The sequence below is a fragment of the Rhincodon typus genome, chromosome 1, assembly GCF_021869965.1.
Source record: "Rhincodon typus isolate 14 chromosome 1, sRhiTyp1.1, whole genome shotgun sequence".
Taxonomy (NCBI): Eukaryota; Metazoa; Chordata; class Chondrichthyes; order Orectolobiformes; family Rhincodontidae; genus Rhincodon; species Rhincodon typus.
The window spans coordinates 85,537,866-85,559,123 of NC_063332.1; the positions used below are offsets into that span (position 1 = coordinate 85,537,866).

A 21,258-nucleotide genomic window follows, 5' to 3' on the forward strand; every position below is an offset into this window, starting at 1 on the left:
AAACCATCTCCACCACGGGCTGTTGTTATACACCTGCTGTTAACTCCCTACGTTCATACATGTAGATTAATTTCTATTCATATCTCCATTGTAACACAATGTTGAGTAAAGGAATCAGTCCATGGTAGCACGTTTGAAACTTGCAAATAATTAAACAACAGATGTTTTCTCCTAGATCAGATTATAAATCACAATTTAAAAATCCTCACGTTCCTCTCAAACACATGTATGTAAATTACTACATATGTAAATTTAGTGATTACATTCATTTAAAGCTTATATTTGTGAAAAAAATTTCAATATAGTAACATAACTAAAATAATAGCTATGGTATATAATTGAACATTTAACAAGTATATGTAATTTGACGTGCCAATTATTTGTGTTTACTTTGTTTACTATTTGTGTTTGTAGATGAACAGAGTTTGGTCTTATATACACACAAGGTTAAAAACAAATCTGAAGTTTGTTTTTCCAGTCAGATCCTTGTACTTAGTTGGTAGTTAAAACTTGGAACGTTTCAATTCGTTTATTCCTTTTAATATATTTAATGTAATGTAATGTAAGGCAGTTATACATCCTCACTAAGTATGCAGATAAATGCAAAGCACATAAACCCAAGAGCTGAAATCCTGATAGCTTAACCAGAGATAGCATTTATACGATCGAGAGAATAATGTGGTTCCAGGAACAATATTTGGGATCAATTAATTTAAAAAAAAAACAATTCTGGTGGCACAGACTCATTATTTAAGTGTGTATAAACATGGATGGTTTCATAGAAGCCTATTTTTAAGAGTCAAGAAAAAAATCTTTATGGCACAATAACATGCCCAAGATAGGTTAAAACAAATACAGCATTATAATCATCATGGGTAAACTACGCACTACATTTAACTCATGGCAGTCGGCCTGACTCACTGTGGTAAAACAACCAAGTATTTAGTGGAAGAATTCAAATTTCTACAATCAATTTCAAATTTCCATCTTTTTCAGCCACTGGTGATTATCCAGTGACCAATGAGGGGAGCTGATGACCTAGTGATATTGTCGCTGAACTGTTTAATCCAGAGACCCAGGTAATTTCTGGGGACCTGGGTTCAAATCCTGCAGGGCAGAAGGTGGCATTTGAATTCAATAAAAATCTGGGATTAAGAGCCAATGATGACCATGAATTCATTGCCGATTGTTAGAAAAACCCATCTGGTCCACTAAGTCCTTTAAGGGAAGGAAATTGCCATCCTTACCTGGTCTAGTCTACATGTGACTCCAGATCCACAGCCACGCGGTTGACTTGAAACTGCCTTCTGGGCAATTAGAGATGGGCAATAAATGGTAATTTTTTCTTGCAAAATTGAGCCTAATTAATTACCAATTCTACTTAATGGCTTTTTCTTTTACAAATAATTAATTTGATTTTATCCTAATCATATTTTCATTTTTTTTTTAAACCACACCAGAGTTTATTCTTTAGGTCTTGTTACATTGCACTTATCCATGACGGAGGGTTTGATTGGTATATACCGTCACAATTAGTCAACAAATGTCGTCATTTCATTGTTAACTTAAAAGCACATTTATTCTTTCAGCAGGCTTCCCTTCCACTATCATACAAGACAACCCTGACTTTAAAAACAGGACAACCTTACTGGAGAGCCTGAGATTACTCATATAACTATTGGTTGCTTGCCATACATTGATTTTTTTTTAAAATATAAAACTATTTAAACTTACAAGGGTTTAGGCTTTTCTGCATATGGTTTTGAATATGTGATCAAAACACACATTTCATGTCGGCCATGGTTGAACAATACTTCATTTACCTCTCTACACAATCAGATAGCCTTGATGTGAGGTTAGACGCTGGTGCATCATGTCCTCCAATGGCATACAAGAAACCATTCCAGGTGGCAACTCCCACACCTCCCCGTCTTTTAGACATCAATGCACAGGGGGTCCATTTATTGGTGTGGGGATCAAAGCATTCCACAGACTTAAGGCAAGAACTTCCATCGCGACCTCCAACAGCATACAGTCTGAGTGAAAAACAAAATGAGATGTAACGTCCCCAGAAATGAAATCATCGTATCTTTTTTCTTAATGGCTATGGGTTAACTTTACAAAATCACCTTCTGAATGTGGAGCCTTTCCATCGGGAGTACGTACTGAAATCTGGGGTGCGTGGTCTTGATGATTTTCTGCCCATGGAAAGCATCCAGAATGCAACTTTGTAAAATTAACCTTTATATTTTATTGTTTGTTATATTAAAAAATGCAATCATAAACTCAGAAACGTGTTATTACATGTATTACATTTTCTTACAGCATTACCTGTGCATACTGATTCAACAATTTACTTAGATGTTTTAGATAAATTAAAATGCTGAAAATGTCATATAATCATATTGAAATGTTTGAAATTCCCATTGTTACACCTGCACTAGAGGATCAATGTAGTGAATCAAATTAAAATATAATTAGCGCTGTGAGGCCAATCTACGTGATAGCATAATGTTCATATGTTTTGACTAGTGGTGTCCCACGAGGACCTCAATTATTCACATTAATTTTTAACAACTTGAATAATGGCATAGAAAGTCATATAACCAAATTTGCTGATGACACAAAGTTAGGTGACATTTGTGACAGTGTAGATGATAGCATAAAATTACCAAGGGATATTGTTAGACTGAGTGGACGGGCAAAACTGTGGCAGATGGATTTCTATATAAGCAATTTCTATGTAAGCATTTTGGACCGAAAATGGTTAGATCAGAGTATTTTCCGGATGGTCTGAAGTTAAATGCAGTGGATTCCCAAAGGGACATGGGGTTCAGTTGCATTGGTCTTTTGTTATAAAAGCAGAGGATGATCTCCCCTCTGATAACTAAAACTGAAACACCCAGAGAGGCTTACCTCACCCTATAATCTATTAAAAGAATTGTGAAAAGTGATATAACCTGCCTCTCACCCCTAATCTGTTATAAAGGAGTGTTTAAATGAAATAAACTACTGACACTCACTCTATAATCAACAAGTAACAATTTTTAAGGTTTTGGAGTAGATCTGTAGCTCGGGTTGTGGATGCATCGGATTATCGAAGGCTGCACTGATGATGTTACCCAGCAGGGTAATGAAACGTTTGCAGAGCAACAACGAACCAGCTCGGTGAGTCAAGTAACAATTTATTTATCTAACTCTAACAGTGAACAAATTAAATGAACTATTAACAAAGCAAACAATTCCCTTCTAACTACTAATTATTCCCGAATAAAACAAGATTCTAATAGTATGCTGTTCCAATAAATACAAGTCCCGCTTATATAAACAGTAACTAAGGGCCTGGCTTAAATTAATTGGCTAAATTCAAATTTGTTGTCTTGATAACAAAACAAAACTGCAGCATAGCCTGCAAACCATCCAGCCTTTTGATACAAATGACACAATTTAGGTACCCACAAGCTGCCCACAGACACTTTATTTTCGTCCAAGTCTAGAAAAAGCACATCATCTTTCTGCTTTCCCCCTATAATTTAATAAACATCAACATTTTACAAACACCAAATTCTAACGTCCTGCCTTCCATTCCACAAGTACTCTTCCCAACTTCGTAACACTTTAAAATGTCATGAACATATGCAGAAAATAATCAAGAAAGCTAATGAAACGTTGGTCTTTTTAACTAGAGGACTGGAGTACGAAGATGCAGAGTTATGGTGCAGCTATACAAAACCCTGGTTAAACCCCACTTGGAACAGCATGAGCAAATTTGGGCACAATATGGCAGGGATATATCCAGCCTTGAAGGGAGTTCAAAGTAAGTTTACAAAAAGATACCCGGACCTCAGGTGTTAAGTTATGAGGAGGGATTATAAAATCAGGCCTGTTTTCTCTAGAATTTAGAAGGTTAAGGGGTGATCTGATCGAAGTCTTCAAGATATTAATGGGAAAAGACAGGGTAGATAAAGATATTTAATTTCTACTGGTTGGAGATTCTAGAATTAAGGAGCCTAGTCTGAGAATTATTGCTAGACCATTCAGGAGAGACATAAGGGAGCACTTCTACACACAAAGGGTGGTAAAGGTTTAGAACTCTCTTTCACAAATGGCAGTTGATGCTAGATCAGTTGTTAATGTTAATTCTGAGATAGTTAAATTTTTGTTAAGCAAACGTGTTAAGGGCTATGGGATAAAAGCAGGCTTATGAAGTTAGGTCGCATATCAGCCATGATCTTATTAAATGTTGAAACAGGCTCGAAGCGATGAATGGCCTACTCCTGTACCTGTGTTGAGCTGGCTTTGTTGGATGCTGAAAGTCTGGAATAGGAAAAAAATAAAAGCCTGCATTTATAGAATAGTCTTTGCAATTATATTTTTACAGTCATGCTAATGCTTATTAAGTATAGTCACTGTGTCAATGTAAGGAATATGGCAGAAAAATGATCAAAGCACCCTTACTTATGCAGAGAAAAGGAAAAGAAGGTACTGCAGGATATTATGAGCATGCAGACTATAGATTGAAATTAAAAGTATTCAGTCACTACAAAATATTGAGATAAAAAATGCTGCACTGTAGATGGTCAAAAATTACTTTGAAAAGTTATGTTTCAACAAAACTTTTCCAGGCAGAAATAATTAGTTGCCAATGAAAAGGTAGCAAATTGCACATAAAAACACAAAGTGACACAGCATCCAACCCTCTATTTGGTGCAAGAACCAGGGGTTGCCCAGACCAAGGCCTCAAATAGTCTTGGAACTCCATTCTTTTACCTCATAATTAGCTATAACTAAGGACAGCAAACAAGTTGATATAATGTACAACTAAAAGTCCCATCATATCTACATCTTCAACTGATTTCACACAATAGTATTCAAACAAAATCTTGTTTACTTATTGATGTCAAGCTTGGTTTTCAGGCTAAGGATACTGTAAATGTCAGTGAAAAAAAATTCTGTGCTGACTTTGGGCACCAGTATCATACTATTCATTTGGAAAGGCAATAATGCTGGACACGTTGAATCTCATGCATCAGAAAGGTTAGTACTTTTCTTAAGGCCCAAAAAAAATTCTGAGATTTTCAGCCCAACAAACAGGTAAAGGTTGCTACCAAACAAAACAAAAGTCAGCAAATTCAACGTAGAAGCACAAGTCAGAATCTGAAGACTAGCTGACTATGCCGTAGTTGGGAATGAACTGAATACCTTACAGTTGAAGGCAATGGTGATTGCCAACAGCATATAATCAATGTCAATACAAGTATTCTTGCTGCTGAAAGTGAAGCACATAGACTCAGAAATTTACAACACAGCAGGCAGCCATTTGGCCCATAGTGCTCTCGATAGTCAGCAAAGATGTGACTACACTAATTCCATTTTTCCAGTTTTTGAGGCAATGCAAGTGAATATCTAAATATTGCTTAAATATTATGAGAGGTTCTGACTGAAGCTCTCTTTCAGGCAACGAGTTCTAGGCCTCCACTATTCTCTGGGTGAAAACATTTCTTCTCAAATCTCATCTTAGACTTCTATCTCTTACCTTAAATCTATGCTCCTAGTGACCCAGCTGTGCTCTGCTGATCCACAGTAGACTCCTGTGATGGTTTGTATACTCATTGCTGCAAAGTTTGCAAATATGGTCTAGTGCCTGCAGCTTATCTAAAATTAGCAAATGAGTCTAGTGAATCAAATTCCCAAGAACTTTCCACCTTTAGGAGTACACACTTATGTGCTATAAATAGCTTGTGCCGAATTTCCAGGTTGACTGAGAAAATGTGAAGGTAGAACCATTACCTCTGAAAATGAAGGTTATTTTTCAAATCGAGGTTATAACTGCAAATATCTTTTGCAAAGCAAGTTAAATAGCAAAATAAATCTCAAGAGGCAAACCACAAAAGTAAATCCAGTGAACAAACAAAATGAATTACACAATTTGAGTGAGCAATTGTTCAAGAGTAGTAATGAACACTTATCTTAAATGGAGCAGATTGTGAATTGGTATTTCACAAAACTGTGTAAATGACTAACCCTGAGAAACGATCATTCATCTTACTGAGATTTTCACAATTCCCTACACTTATATAGTAATGAAGAATAAATTACAACAATAATTTCTTCTTACTTTCCATTAAGTACTGCTACACCAACTGTACTTCGTGGCACTGACATACTGGCGACAAAGTTCCACTGTCGAGCTTGAGGGTCCCATCGTTCAACTGTATTTAGATAGCTCCAACCATCATGTCCACCTACAGCATACATAGGACCCTCCAGTACCTCCACACCTACAAAAATGCAACATATTTTCATCAGACTGTAGAACTGAAAGCTACAAAAAGAAAGTTCAATTATTGCAAAAGAAAGCAAATTTTGGCAATTTAAAAGTTCCTTTGCTCAAAGGGCTTCCCTTCCTTCTACATCCAGTGAGGACGAATGTCAAAAAAAAATTAACTTCCTTTCATGATGATTAAAATCCTGAATAAAACCACAGGCTGAATTTTGGAGGACAGTACACTCTCCTTTATGTGCTCTCTTCCTAATCAAGGCCCCCACCCCACCATCTCACCTCCCTTGATGTTTCCTATTACCCCTGTTCCTGTCTGCCCTGGCCTTCCAGCCCAGCCCCAGAGAGAACCTGAACTTACCTTAAAGCCCAGGACCCATCACAATACATTTCCTCCTGGGACTGCTGCATTCCCAGCTGTGGCCATTGTTCCCACTAGCTCTACTGGGACCAAAGAGTGAACACAGGATTTAGGTGAAGGAGTAGGCCATTTAGCCCTTTGTGCCTGCTCAATCATCGAACAAGATCATGACTGATTTGATTATGGTCTTAACATCACTTTCCTGTCCACCATGCCCCATTATGCTTGTCAATTAAAAAACTATCCAACTCCACCCTGAATAAATTTAATGATCCATCTCCGCTATGGGAAAGATTCCTCATGCTAACCACTTGCTGAAAGGAAAAAAAGACCCCTGGTCTTTAGCTGTTTCCCCTAATTTTAGTCACTCACACAAGAAAAAACATATTCCTGGTATCCGCTTTATTCACTCCACTTAGAATCTTGTAGGTTTCTATAAGATCACCTCTCAGTCTTCCAAAATCCAGAGGGTATGGGTGCAACCTGTTCAACTTTCTTCATTAAATAAACCCTACAACCCAGGAATGAGTGGAGTGAACCTGCCCTGAACAGTTTCTACTAGAATTATATTTGTTTTCCAAAATTGTACACAACTGTCCAGATTTGATTTCAACAACCCCTAATTAGAAGTGGAGTAAAACTTCCTGAATTCTATATCCATTTCCATTGCAATAAGTGCTAAATTCCATTTGGCTTCTGTGAGAACTCCTTCAAGGCCCATGGGGAATCATTAATTAATCTACTTGTGGAGCTTGTTGAGTAGGAGTTTCCTTGGTAACAGGCAATGGCCTGCTCAACCAGAACTCATCACCTGAACCCTTCATAAAACACAGCCTAATTTCACCCCACCTCCAATTCGATTTAGCCCATTCCTGCTTTCCCAACCCTTCCCTCACTTTTGATGTTTTGCATTGCCTGTAATATCTCTGTAACGGGCTGTATATGTAAATATCTAATTGGGTACACAGATGATTTACTGGCCGCAGTTAGTAGTTAAAAACAAAAAGAAGAGTTATGGATGATTTTGTGGTAGGAAAAGAAAACATTCAGTTGTGTGTGACAGCACTTCCATATATACAAAATAATAAAGTAGACCCACAGTGACACGGTGATGAAGAGGTTAAGGTGATGGATTGCTAATCCATACTGTTCTGCATTTGAAGGGCCTCTTTTGGTGCAGTGGTAGTGTCTCTACCTCTGAGCTGGGAGGTCTGGATGTGAGATCCACCTGCCCCAGAAGAGTATAATGACTTCTTTAGACAGGTTGATAAAGAAAGCAGACCCAGTGGCCACGTTGGCTATTAACAGGTCCAGGCAGCGGACTTTAGAGGGGGCCATTTCTGTTGACTGCATGCCTCTCTTCAAGGGCTATGTTCGTGCCTGGATGTCATTAGAGAGGGAGCACACAGTGTTCATCAATGCTCTAGATGCCTTTAGAGAGAGGTGGGTACCACAGGGGACAGAGTACTTTATCTTCCCATCCAACTCTATTGTGATTCATTCCCCTCCCTCCACCTTTGATGGTTTGTATTGCCTTTAACGGGCTTTGTATGTAGATATCCAATTGATTACGTTGCTGATTTGCTGATTTAGCGGATACCAGGAATATGGTTTTTCTTGTGTGAGACACTAAAATTAGGGGGAACAGCTAAAGAACAGGGTTTTTTTTTCCTTTCAGCAAGTGGTTAGCATGAGGAATCTTTCCCATAGCGGAGATGGATCATTAAATTTATTCAGGGTGGAGCCGGATAGTTTTTTAATTGACGAGGATGATGGGGCACGGTGGACAGGAAAGTGATGTTAAGACCATAATCAAATCAGTCATGATCTTGTTTGATGATCGAGCGGGCAGTTAATAGTTAAAAACAAAAGAGTGACAGTGATTTGGTGATGGAAAAAATGTTCAGTTGCGTATGATAGCACTTCCAGATACAGAGATAAAAGCAGATCCATGTGTAGGCACTTGTGGTGTAGTGGCAGTGTCCCTGCATCTGGACCAGGAGGCCTGGGTTCAAGCCCACCTGCTCCAGAAAGGTGTAATAATATCTCTGAACAGGTTGATTAGAAAATATGTGCAAAATAATAAAGTAGATTCAGGGATGGGTCTGCAGAAGTCTCAGTCCTGGGTTGGCACAGCCCAAGTATGCCAGGAGTAGTGGCTGTATTTTGGTGTTCAACAATAAATGATGCTCTTTTCCAGTTGGGCTTCCCAAGTTATTACAACTTTCTAACATATGCATGCATGTTAACTTCTTGTGGTTCAGTTTGTATGACTCCCAGACCCCTCTGGGTCACCAAGGGACGGAATATGTGCATGTGTGTGTCTGTGCATGCAATGCAAAGTGGAGAGTCTACTACTTAAAATTAGGTGGCGACAGGAGCTGTGCAGGGTGCAGAGTTTGCAAAGGGGGAATAGCTGGAAAGTAGGGAGAAGGTCTGTAAACTCGGGGAAGGGGGTCAGAGAGGGGCTTAAAACGATGGTAGAACTGTAAAGTGGAGACAGGTGCACAGATGGGGGTAAGGGCTACAAATAGTGGTTGAGGAATTTCTAAAGAGATTAAAGAGGTTGCAAAGGGTGATAGGACTGCAAAAAGAGATGGGGAGAGGAGCTGCAAAGGGCCAACGCTCAGACTTTTGGGAACCATGAAATCTTACGGTCTCTGATGTAATGAATTTGTTGCAAACAAATATGGAGTCCCTAAATTAGGACTGTAGTAGTTCAGGAGCTATTATATGGAGAGATATTGTAATGGACATCATAAATTGCATAACTTAATAGTGAACAGTTATAATTCATTAAGATGTACATTTATGCGTTTTTATTTCTCAAAGTATCTTACATACATTGAAATACTTTAAGTACAATGACTACATTAGAGACAAGCATGCAACTGTGTAGCTGTGACCTCACCAGTCCAAGGAAAGCTGGTTTAGGGTCACAGCTTTTGTGTGTACAGAAGTGTGTGTCAGTTATTCTTTTGAAATTTGTATTTGTTATTGACTTTTTCTGGTTATCTTTAAATACTGTGGTATTTAGGAAATTAATTTTTCCTTGTGTTATGGTTTAACATTAAATGGAATAGTGATGATCATTAAGGATACTGATGGATTCTACTTCTGCTCTGTGTGAATCTAATTATGCCATTAGTAAACAGAAATACACAAAGTAATGTTACTAAGTGAGGGCATCATTTAATAAAGGTGCTAGCAAGAATGACAAGTTGCCCCAGAAAAAATCTCGAGGCGCCCTCAAAGCAAAACATTTTGATCCTTGTTGCCAACCTGAAAACAGCTCAATCATTCCCCTCTCTGCTTCCGGTTACCTAAATAATCCTTTATTTTTCCTTTATCCCCTACACCATGTGCTCTGATCTTGTGTAGTGACTGTCGATTTGTCCCCTTAACAAATGACAGGTAAACAAAAGGATATCAGGACAGCTGGCCAAAATCTGGTCAAAGAAGTAGATTGTAAGGAGTGTCTTAGTTACATTCAACTATTTAGCAGGAACAATCTTTTCACCTCTGTTATGTTATATGCTACAATGTTATCCTCTGTTGTAACCTTAGATACAAAACCCAATTTAAAGGCTCAAATTTTAACAGTGTATGGAAGCTTTTAGTATTGTTCAGGCAGTGCTTTTTTTTCAAAAATCAAGATTTTCCTTAAAGAGTCCATTTTCAACACAAAAGACACTGAAACTCATGTTCTCGTGTAAATGTAAACATCTACTTCTCACTACCAATATTACACTCTTCTGCACAGTATTGTTAAAAGATAACATATTATACTTCAGCTTAAATTGTTAAAAATTTGGATCAATAGCTACTCTACTAAATTTATACTTTTTGCACTGAAACTAGATTTGAACATAAATATATAAAGACTACTTTTTTTTAAAAAAGTCTGAACATGGGATTTTCTACTGTGCATCTTCATTTTGGAACATTGTCAAGGAACCTTGCTGAAAATCTCCTTTGCATAGCATATACAATAATGATTTTCAAATTGTTTTGCAATCTGCATTGAACATTCAGTAGGTAAAACACCAACAACTGTTGCACAGGGGTTTATTTAAAACAAATTTTATGAGCTACATGCAAATGTGCAGCTGGGACTTACATTTTTTTGTTCATTTTATAATGTCATCAACATTCAGAGTACACCTACTTTCAACGACAAGTGGCTGACTGCAGGCTGAGCAGGTGTCTGAAGTCGTAAGACACACACATACATCACCAGAGGTTCAAGCAGTTAATGCTTGTTAGTTAAGCCATGACGAGTAAATAAATCTAACATTAGCAATAATTCGAGAACAGTAATTGTGACTGTTTAATACTTCCTACTTTGTACATTCTGCTTAGGAACACAAAATAGTCTAATTATTTCAATTTTTGAAATTAGCCACCATTCAATGCAAAATATTGTTATATCTGAGAACAAATTACTACAGATGCTGGAATCTGCACTGAAAACAACAAATGCTGGCAATCAGCAGGTCAGAGAGCATCCATGGAGAGAGTGCAAGCTAATGTTTCGAGTCTAGATGACTCTTCATCAGAGCTGAAGTGAAGTGTGAGGGGACAGCATTTATGCTACAGTTTGGCGGGGGGGGAACAGGGGAGTTGGGGTGGTGGGTGTAGGGTGCCGGTGGAGAAGAGCTGTTGACCTCTCTCTCTCCATTTTGGGGAATAAACTGTCCACTGCCACCCACTCCCATAGCTACCTTCACTACAGCTCGTCACATCCCACATTCTGCAAGGATTCCATTCCATTCTCCCAGTTCCTTTGCCTATGTTGCATCTGTTCAGATGATGCCACCTTCCAAAACAGCATTGCTGATGTGGCTTGCTTCCGCCATGACTGTGGTTTCCCAACCACTGTGGTTGACAGGGCCTTCAATCGCATCCGATCCATCAGCTGTAGTTTTGCCCTTGCTCCTTCCCAACACTCAAAACAGCATGATTGGGTTCCCATTGTCCTCAGTTTTTATCCCACCAGCCTCTGCATTCAAAGGATCATTCTCTGTCATTTCAGACAACCCCAGCAGAATGTCACCACCAAACACATCTTCCCCTCACTCCCTGTCTGCATTTCACAGGGATTGTTGCCTTTGGGACACCCTAGTCCATTCCACTACCACTAACACCACGCCCTTTTCCCAGCACCTTCCCATGTTACCGCAGAAGGTGTAACACCTGCCCATTCACCTCCTCCCTGCTCGGCATCCAAGAGCCTAAACAGTCTTTCCAGATGAAGCAGCATTTCACCTGTACCTCCTCCAATGTGGTGTATTGTATTCACTGCACCCAATGTGGCATGTCCACTGGTTTGTCCTCAGCATGCTGCAGTGCTCCAGCGAATCACAGTGCAAACTGGAGGAACAACATCTCATCTTTAGACTAAGCACTTTACAGCCTTCTGGACTTAATATTGAGTTCAACATCTTTACACTGTGAACCATTTCTTCCCTTTCTTTTAGCTTTGTCATGTCCTCCCTTCCCCAATCCAAGTTACTATCCTTTCAAGTCTGGCAGGAGACACACCATTGTTCTGCCATTCTCACATTCGGATCACTTAATCTGAAATATCAGCATCTCTTCCCCACCAGCACCCTACGCTCCCCATTCCACAAGCTCCTCCCCTCCAACTATAGCATAAATGCTGTACCTTCCACACTTCAGTTCTGATGAAGAACCATCTAGACTCGAAACGATACCTTGCTCTCTCTCCATGGATGCTGTCTGACCTGCTGTGATGTCCAGCATTTGATGTTTTCAGTATTGTTACATCTAAACTCTCATGTTGACACATAGCTGTTTGACAGTTTCACTTATATGATTTTCTCTTACTATATGCCTACCTTGCCTGTTGATGCCTGTTGACATTCTTTGCCTCCTACTAAAATAGGTTCCTTGACCAGAGGGGATAAAGGAGTTGGAATAAAAGATAGTTGTCTAAATTGGTTGCAAAACTCCTGGTTGCTTGCAAATCCTTTCCAGTGTTCTATGACTAGTGTGACTTACCAAGGCCATGTCTATGAGTAGACATAGGAGGCATTACATTCCAGGTTTTACTCTTTGGATTGTAGCACTCTACTGTATTTAATGTCTTCAATCCATCTCTACCACCCACAACATAAAGTTTGTCATCTAGCACCGCCACACCAAATTGTAGTCGTCTTCCATTCATATTTGCTACATGTGTCCATGTATTGGAACGTAGGTCATATTTTTCAATGCTTGTGGCACCTGTAAAACAGCAACAATTTGAACACATCAAAATTAATACACAAAATTATTGAAAACAGAGAGAGAAACAGAATTAATGTTGAGTACAGTAGGATTCTTCACCACAACTGGTCAACTCTGAAGAGTCAAACTGCATTCAAAATATCAACTCTTTCTCTATCCACAAGTGCTGCCGACTTGCTGAGTTTCTTCAGCATTCTTTGTGGTTATTTCAGTGTTCTAGCTGTACTTTACCTCTTTTCAAAACTGAAAAGATAACATTTTTGCAGGTCCTTTTTCAGAACTTAGATCTGTGATGCTAGTAATCAGTCACAGAGGTCTACAGCACAGCAAAATGCCCTTCAGCCCATCGAGTCAATGTCGGTAAACACAACCACCTAGCTATTTTAATCCCATTTCCAGCACTTGGCTATAGCTTTGTATGTCTTGACATCACAAGCATAAATCTAAATACTTCTTAAATGAGCGTTTCCGCCACTACCCCCTTAGAGGCAATGTGTTACAGATTCCCATCACTGTCTGGGTGAAAATATTTTCCTCACATCCCTCTAAGCCTCCTACACCTTACTTTAAATCTTGTGGCATCTTTCTGCACATAGAAGAGACATTTAATTTCTCAATGTTTTAAGAAACAGAAGTGGATAAATGTATTATTTAACTAGAAGTATACACAGTTTATTACCTCCAATCCTTTTACAACAAGTTCCATTATTTTGTTTCATTATTTTATTTGATATGCTGATTATTTTTTGGTAGCAATAGACATAAATCAAACAAAAATGCTATAAATTGGCTACTTTCAATGACTTCTTGTTCATTTTGAAACGTTAGCTCAATAGCTGTGGAAATTGCTACCCACTATTAGGACACAGTTGCAGACTGATAAAATAGTGCATATGCTTTGTTGCTAAACACCACTGCTGTTTTTTCCTACAGCGAAGTTATTCATTAAAAGTGGGACATTGAAGACTAGGACTAGCTTCCCATTTCTGGCATCCACTGCAGGCATTGAGCAGTTCCTGGTCAAATATAGCACACTTTAACTGTACGTTAAAAAATCCTTTACGTAGCCCAAATCAAATATATATCTTGTGCCAATATTCAAGGTTTTACAGTTGCTAATTGAGACTGCTCCTGTTTGAATACTCTACAGCTCCATTCCCATGTTTGATAGGCCAAAGTACCATAAGATACAGGAGCAGAAGGTGGTCATCTGGAGCATTGTGTTTGCTCCACCATTCCAATGAGATCATGGCTGATCTGATAATCCTCAACTCCACTTTCACGTCTTTTCACTATAACCCTTGATTTCCCTTGTTTAAAAACCTGTCCTTTTCAGTCTTGAATATACTTAACGACCTAGCCTTGACATACCTTCGCAGTAAAGAATTCCACAGATTCACTATCGTTTGACAGACACAAATTTGTCCTCTTCTCAGTATTAAATAGGTGATCCCTTACTCTGAGGGTTGTGCTCTCTGGTCTAAGACTCTCCCAGAAGGGGAAAAAACCTCTCCGCATCTACCCCATTAAGCCCCTTAAGAGCCAAATATGTTTCAATAAGGTCATCTCTCATTCTTCTAATCTCCAATTAATATAAGCCCAACATTCTCAACGTCTCCTCATACGAAAATCCTTCTAAACCTGGAATCATTCTTGTGAACCTTCTGAGGACTACCTCGAATGCCAGTACATCTTTCCTCAATCAGAGGCCAAACCTGTTCACAGTATTCCAGCCATGGTCTGACTAGTACCTTTTATAGTTCTGGCAAGACCACTCTCCTTTTGTACTTGAGTCACTTTGAAATAAAGGCCAACATTCCATTTGCCTTCCCTGATACCTGCTGAACCTGAGCGCTAGTTTTTTTTTGTGATTCACGCACTGAGTGGGCTTGGTTTGCACTAAAGTGATATTTATGGCTTGATACTTCGGTACAGTGAATTTTTGAGGAATAAGATGATTGGTAGCATCTGGTGCTGTAATAAGCAGCATTTCTCTCCATAATTCATAAAGAGGTTAGATTTGGAGAAAACAAATGCATCACGATATTGGATGGGAAAGGTCATCACCAAAGTAAAAATATAAATCTTATATAAACTTAAGATTATTTAATAATCAATACCTTTTGTTGCATCCATTCCACCAACTGCAAACAGCACACCTACTGTAGACTTCCTAGGTTTAGTCCGTGGACTCTGCAGCATGTTTCGTCGCTCTGGTAGCAGGTGATATTTCATTGCTTCCATGATAAGTTTTTGGCATTCAATATCATCCCTAAATAGTATATTGTTCTCCATATCTGCAAGAAACTACCAGGACCAATTCAAATTCAACAAACCTCAGGTATGAATAAAAAACACACAAAACTTTTAACTTAAACAGAAAGGTGAATAATTTTACACTGTTTCAAAATAATTTCTTAAATATCAGCAGAATCTAAAATAGAACAAAGTTTTTTTAAAAAATATCAATAACCAAACTAATAATTCTACTTTAATCTTTACAATAATGAAATACAGTCAGAAGCTAAAGGCAGAGTTTTTTTTATAACTACAATTAAACAATTTTGCAACCCCATTAAAATAAAGCTGAAGTTCATTTTAAGGAGACAACAAGGTGCAGAGCTGGATGAACACAGGAGGCCAAGCAGCATCCTTGGTCTACTTTCTCAATGTTAATTAAAATCTTTGACGCATTGTTGACATTGACACTGGCCAGTGGACCATTACCCAATCTTCAAGCAGCCATTGAACCAGATCACTGCATATAGTATAAATGTCTGTTGCTGAAAGCACTATAATGGGCACATCTACTAAAAAACAAAATGAAAATGAAAGGAAACTTTTAAGCCGCATTTGAAATCTGCCTTACAGATCAAAAGAATGGTGTGCAGTATGATGGATGATTGTTGTCACTTCTCATCCTGGGTGTAATAAATAAAATATATACAGTGATCTAGCACTATAGATTTTCAGTATGTGCTTCCAATTGTAATTTTTAAAAAATCACATGCTGAAAGAGATGAAAATTTAACCCAATGCCGTTAGGAAAACAGATTCTCAACTCCAAGTTACAGCAGGATTTGGAGGGCATGAAACTATGAGCTTTGTCTCCCAATCATCCTTGCAGATGAATGATCAAAAGCACGAAAAATGTTTAATTTTGCCAATTCTCCTATGAAAAGTGCACTCTTTGTATGCAAAGTGAAAATAGCTTAATGATAGATAAAATAGCGCATTTTTGCTTTGTACTTATTTCCATCTTGAAAGCTCACATGAAATAATGAAAGTTAAAAGTTTGAAGGGCTATCCATATCTCTGCTTAAGATGGTGAAGAAAATACAAAGTCACTTCAGACTTGTTTACAGCACATAAGGGGACAGCTGAGAATTAAGAGCTCAAGATAGCTAGCAAGAAAGGGAAGGAATTAAAAATTAGAGCACAGGGGTTGCATTGTTTGTCAGAAAAAGGAGGCAAATAATCAGCACATGAGACACAAGGGAGATACAGTACACTGAACAATGAACCTATAGACTAGCCCTGGCGCTATTATACTTAAATAGAGTAACTAGCAACCCAAGTACAATTGAAGGGGAATGATGTCTTTGTACCTGATTCCATGACAACTGGGAAATTTAAATTCAATTAATTCAGAACAGCAGGTGCTATCTATAATGGTGACCACAAAACTATTGCATTGTTGTAAAAACCATCCGGTTCACTACTGTCCTCGCGGGAGAGAAATCTGTTGCCCAGACCCAGTCTGGCCAATACATAACACCAGACCCTTTGCAATTTTCTTGATTCTTAACTGATTTTTGTAATAACCTATAAACTATTCTATTGTATCAAAATGCTACTAAAAACTAAGGAATAAAACTTGACTCTCCATCATTATGTTTTGTTTCTTTTAAGTCTTTTTCATGGGATGTGGGCATCTCTGGCCAGGCACAACATTGTTGCCCAGGCCTAACTGTCCTTGAACTGAGTGACAAAGTGCAAAGAAATGGCTGCAGTTTTATTCTACATAGTGGAGCACATTGTATGCAATGTCACTTCTTCCTGAAACAATGACAGTGAAAGCAGACACCAGAGTTGATGGGTTCTGAACTATGGAAACAATTGTTTCACAATGTTTTGATTGGCTCCCGAACAAGAGGCCTCAGGCTTGAGTGTGGCCAGCGCAGCAGAAAAATACATAGCCTGCAAAAAGTGTCTCTCCTCTGTGTGGATGTACTAGAATGTCTCCAGTAACAGCTTTCCATCTTCCACTCACATTTATAAATCCCCTGTTAAAAGAGAGTTAAAACACCCTCAAAAATAATGAGAAGATAAATTCTCAATCAATTAGTGAATGAAAGAAAGCATTAGTGTGCAAACAATCTTGTGCAAAAAAATTAAAATGATTTGGAAGAAACAAAGAAACAACTCAACTCCTATCAGACTTGTGCTATTGACTTCTGTTTCTGTGATTTTTTTTTGCCCTTTTCCATCATTAAAATCCATGTCTTGTCTGTCAGTACCTTCCAAATCTGTGATTTCTATCACCCAAAAGGACAAAGCAAACATGCATTACCAGCTACAAGTTCTACAAGTCACACACAATCCTTACTTTGAAATATATTCCTTTACGATGGTTGGACCAAAATCCTGAAATTCCTTCTTTAATACCACATGGAAGTACCTTCACCACATGGATTGCAGCAGTTCAAGGTGGTGATTCACTACCACATTTACAAGAGGAATTAGGGAGCGAATGCTGGTCTTGCCAATGATAGCTAAATCCCATGACTGAATGAAGTCTTCCAAGAATCTTTAGATCCTGGAAAAGTCTCAATATAGAGGATTAGAAAACTACTAATGTAACATCTTTATTTAAAAAGAGGAGGAGACTAGAAATAGGTCAGTTAGCTTAATGTCTGTTGTTGGGAAAATGTTAGAGTTTATTATGTTTAAAGGTTGTAATAGCAGAGCATTTAAAAGTACATAAAATGGTCAAGCAGAGTCAGCATGGCTTCATGAAAGAGAAATCATGACTGACAAATTTATTAGAATTCTTTAAGGACGCAACAAGCAGCATAGATAGAGGGCAACCAGTAAATGTAACATTTTTGGATTTTCAGAAGGCATTTGATGAAGTATGACACATTAACCCATAGGTTGCAGGTAGTATTTTAGCATGGATAGACTAACTAACTGAAGACAGATAGTTCAGATGAGGGGGAACATTTTCAGCATGGCAACCTGGCACGAATGGTGTGCCATACAGGGATCAGTGCAGGGGCCCCAATTATTTACAATATATATTAATGATTTGGATGAACAAAGTGAACATACTGTAGTCAAGTTTGCAGATAATGTAAAAATAGGTGGCAAGGTAAGTGGTAAAGAAGACACAGAGTGTACAGAGGGATACAGACAGGTTAAGCCAATGGGCAAAAACTTGGCAGATGGAATATCATGTGGGAAAATGTCAGGTATGCACTTTGGCAGGAGGAATAGTGAAGCTGAATATTATTTAATTAGAGTAAGACTGCAGAAAGCTACAGCAGTGGGGGATTGGGGGGCCACATGCATGAACTCTAACAGGACGGGAGACAGTAAACACAGTAAGGATACTTCCAATAAATGGGGAGTCCAGAACCAGGGGTCACAGACTAAGGATATGTGGTAGGCCATTTAAGGCTGAGTTGAGAAGGAAGTTCTTCACCCATGGAGTAGTAAGCCTGTGGAATTCTCTGCCATTTAAAGCAGTTGAGGCCAAAACATTGAATGTTTACAAGAACAAGATACAGTTCTCAGAGCTAAAGGGATCAAAGGGTATGGGGCAAAAATCAGGAACAGAGTACTGAGCTGCATTGATCATATGAATGGTGGAGCAGGCTCAAAGGGTCGAATGGACTTTGTGCTATGTTTCTACATTTCTTAAAAAGCTAGCATTCAGGTTCGGCAGGTGAGAGGAAGGCAAATGGAATAGTGGTCTCCTGACATCAAGATAAGTCTTACTGGATTTCTCATTTGATTCTGCCACAAATCTTGCCATTGCCCACACTGGCCTCAGTTAAATGCTACTTTTCTTGGCAATTGCTTTTAAACAGTTTTGTTTCATATTTAACCTCCTGAAATATGCAATAGTTTGAACCAAAAGCTGCAGCTTCTGTTGATTCTTGCCCCTTTAGGAAACCCTCTGATTGAGTTTGGAATAAATGCAGCTAGTTGATTTAAAGTCTGCATTTAGAGTTTTAATTACCTGCTAAACTGTCAATTTGAAGTTTAGCAATAACTAACCTATCATGTCATTCTATTTAGGCAAAGTCATTAACACTTCAAGCCTAGCATGCGTTGAAGTTATTTGTTTTTGTCATGCATCAGCAAAGAGGGTTCTCTGGAAATTTCATTAACCGGATTCAGTATGTTTGTGAGCTGAATGCTTTCCATTGAGCATCAGTGCACTTATGGATCAGACAGCATGACCGGATATTGTCTCCCAAATCTCTTTAGGTTAGAGACGGTGGTTGTGGAGGAACTGTTCAGAATTTGAGGCAGAACTTTGTTAAAATTTAATACTACATTTAAAAAAGGTCTGGTTCAACTCAAAATACCCTGAAAAGGTAAAGTATCTCAAAAATTTCAACAACAGGTTAAAGAAGTCATTTTACACTGCTACTATGCACCAGCTACATTAGTAGAAGTTTCCAATAATACAATGTTGCTTTCAGTCCAAAAGACATTCTCCCCAGTGTACAATTTGGCAACGTTATGAATGAATTTTAGTGCTGGTTTGCTGCCAGGTGCTGACTGATTGATCAAATTGTTCCTTTGTCTATAATAAGCAAAGTACAGACTATACTCAACCTGTCTGCGCATGCAAAATCCAAACTAAAACAACTACAGACAACAAGGTGTAGAGCTGGATGAAGACAGCAGGCCAAACAGCATCAGAGGAGCAGGAAAGCTGACGTTTCGGGTCTAGACCCTTCTTCTGGAGAAAGGTCTAGGCCCGAAACGTCAGCTTTCCTGCTCCTCTGACGCTGCCTGGCCTGCTGTGTTCATCCAGCTCGACACCTTGTTGTCTCAGATTCTCCAGCATTGGCAGTTCCTTCTATCTCTAAAACAACTACAGTTAGATGTGATTTTGTGATTGGGCAACACTTGCTAAACAATGCAGAGCGCAATAATAGGTACACTATCAAACAATTTGAGATCATCAGTAAAGCTCCAATTTAGGTTTATTTAGGGTTTCTAGAAGCAGCATATATTCATACTGCAAACAGAAGGCATATGTTCAGGCCTGTGCATTTAAAAAAAATTACCTTGGACCTTGGATAGCCACACTCTCTGGCAAAACCTCAACCAATCAGAAGCTTTTTTCCTATTGGATAATTTGAGAGGAGTATTTGAAATTTAGCATTCTTGTCTTGGTCGGAATAAGTGCTGGTGAATAAAACTTCAGAAAAAAGTCACTATTTATGCTTGTTCAAAAATAAATTAATTTTCTTCAACATAAACCCATTATTCAGAGCTGGAATTTGCAAGATGCATCACTGACTATGATTTCAGTTTTAATGGCTAATTATAACCGACTACTGCTGTAATAATTGATAGAATACTTTATCATAATATATTCAATTATCACAGCCTTATCTCAATCTGGATTAATGTACCCAGAGGAATTTCACTGGGTTTGACAGACTGACTGTCTTTGAAGCTCTAGATGAAGACAACAGGCAGGGGCTTAAGGAACTCCTAACTCCTAAATGGTTACATTCTATTGGTTACATATATTTGTGCTTCTTTTGCCCTGAATCTTGATGAAAAATTGTCTATAATTTGGAAAATGTCTATTTTCCACTCTCAAAATATGGCATACATTTAACATTATTGATCGCTAACTTATCATCCTGCTCCCAATCAAAGTGACAGAGGGAATCAACAGTGCAAACAAGTGCACTTAGTTAGGTTCTGCCATAGCCACTCAACTTCAGACATCGTCACCTTAATCCTGACATTGACAAAAGAGGAATACTGAAGAACTTTATCTCCAAATCAAGAAATATTGGTTACTAGAAGCTCAAAATTAGATCAATGGCAGGAGGCAGGGGCAGTGTTAACAAGTAAACCCTACAGTTATCAAACCCACACATGACCAACGAGAAGGTATATATTGTTATCAACGGCCAATTAACAGAGTCCTTTGGACATGGCTACAAGAATTTCTCAGGTTAAAACTCAACACAACTATCTTTAACTACCTGAATAATGATTGATTCTTGACTGAGGCTAATAGTTGGTTAGATCACTTTATAATAGTTGTACCAAACAGGTCTTATGAAGAAACAGCGTAGGACTGGTTGCAGCAGGATATTGT

At 38.4% G+C, this 21,258-nt stretch overlaps 1 protein-coding gene across 3 annotated transcripts in view; it reads right to left on the reverse strand.

The window, feature by feature from the left end:
- LOC109936617 (kelch-like family member 5) overlaps window positions 1-21,258 on the reverse strand; it is a 147,426-nt gene that overhangs the window by 19,924 nt on the left and 106,244 nt on the right. For 2 of the 3 annotated variants that reach the window (XM_048618199.1, XM_048618139.1), the window contains exons 7-10: window positions 15,014-15,200; window positions 12,666-12,890; window positions 6,119-6,281; window positions 1,824-2,036 (exon numbers count right to left, since the gene is read on the reverse strand). In XM_048618199.1, coding sequence (XP_048474156.1) covers window positions 1,824-2,036; window positions 6,119-6,281; window positions 12,666-12,890; window positions 15,014-15,200 — 788 coding nt within the window. Of the gene's footprint in view, window positions 1-1,801; window positions 2,037-6,118; window positions 6,282-12,665; window positions 12,891-15,013; window positions 15,201-21,258 lie in introns of those variants that run through there. The other variant, XM_048618264.1, reaches the window with a different exon arrangement.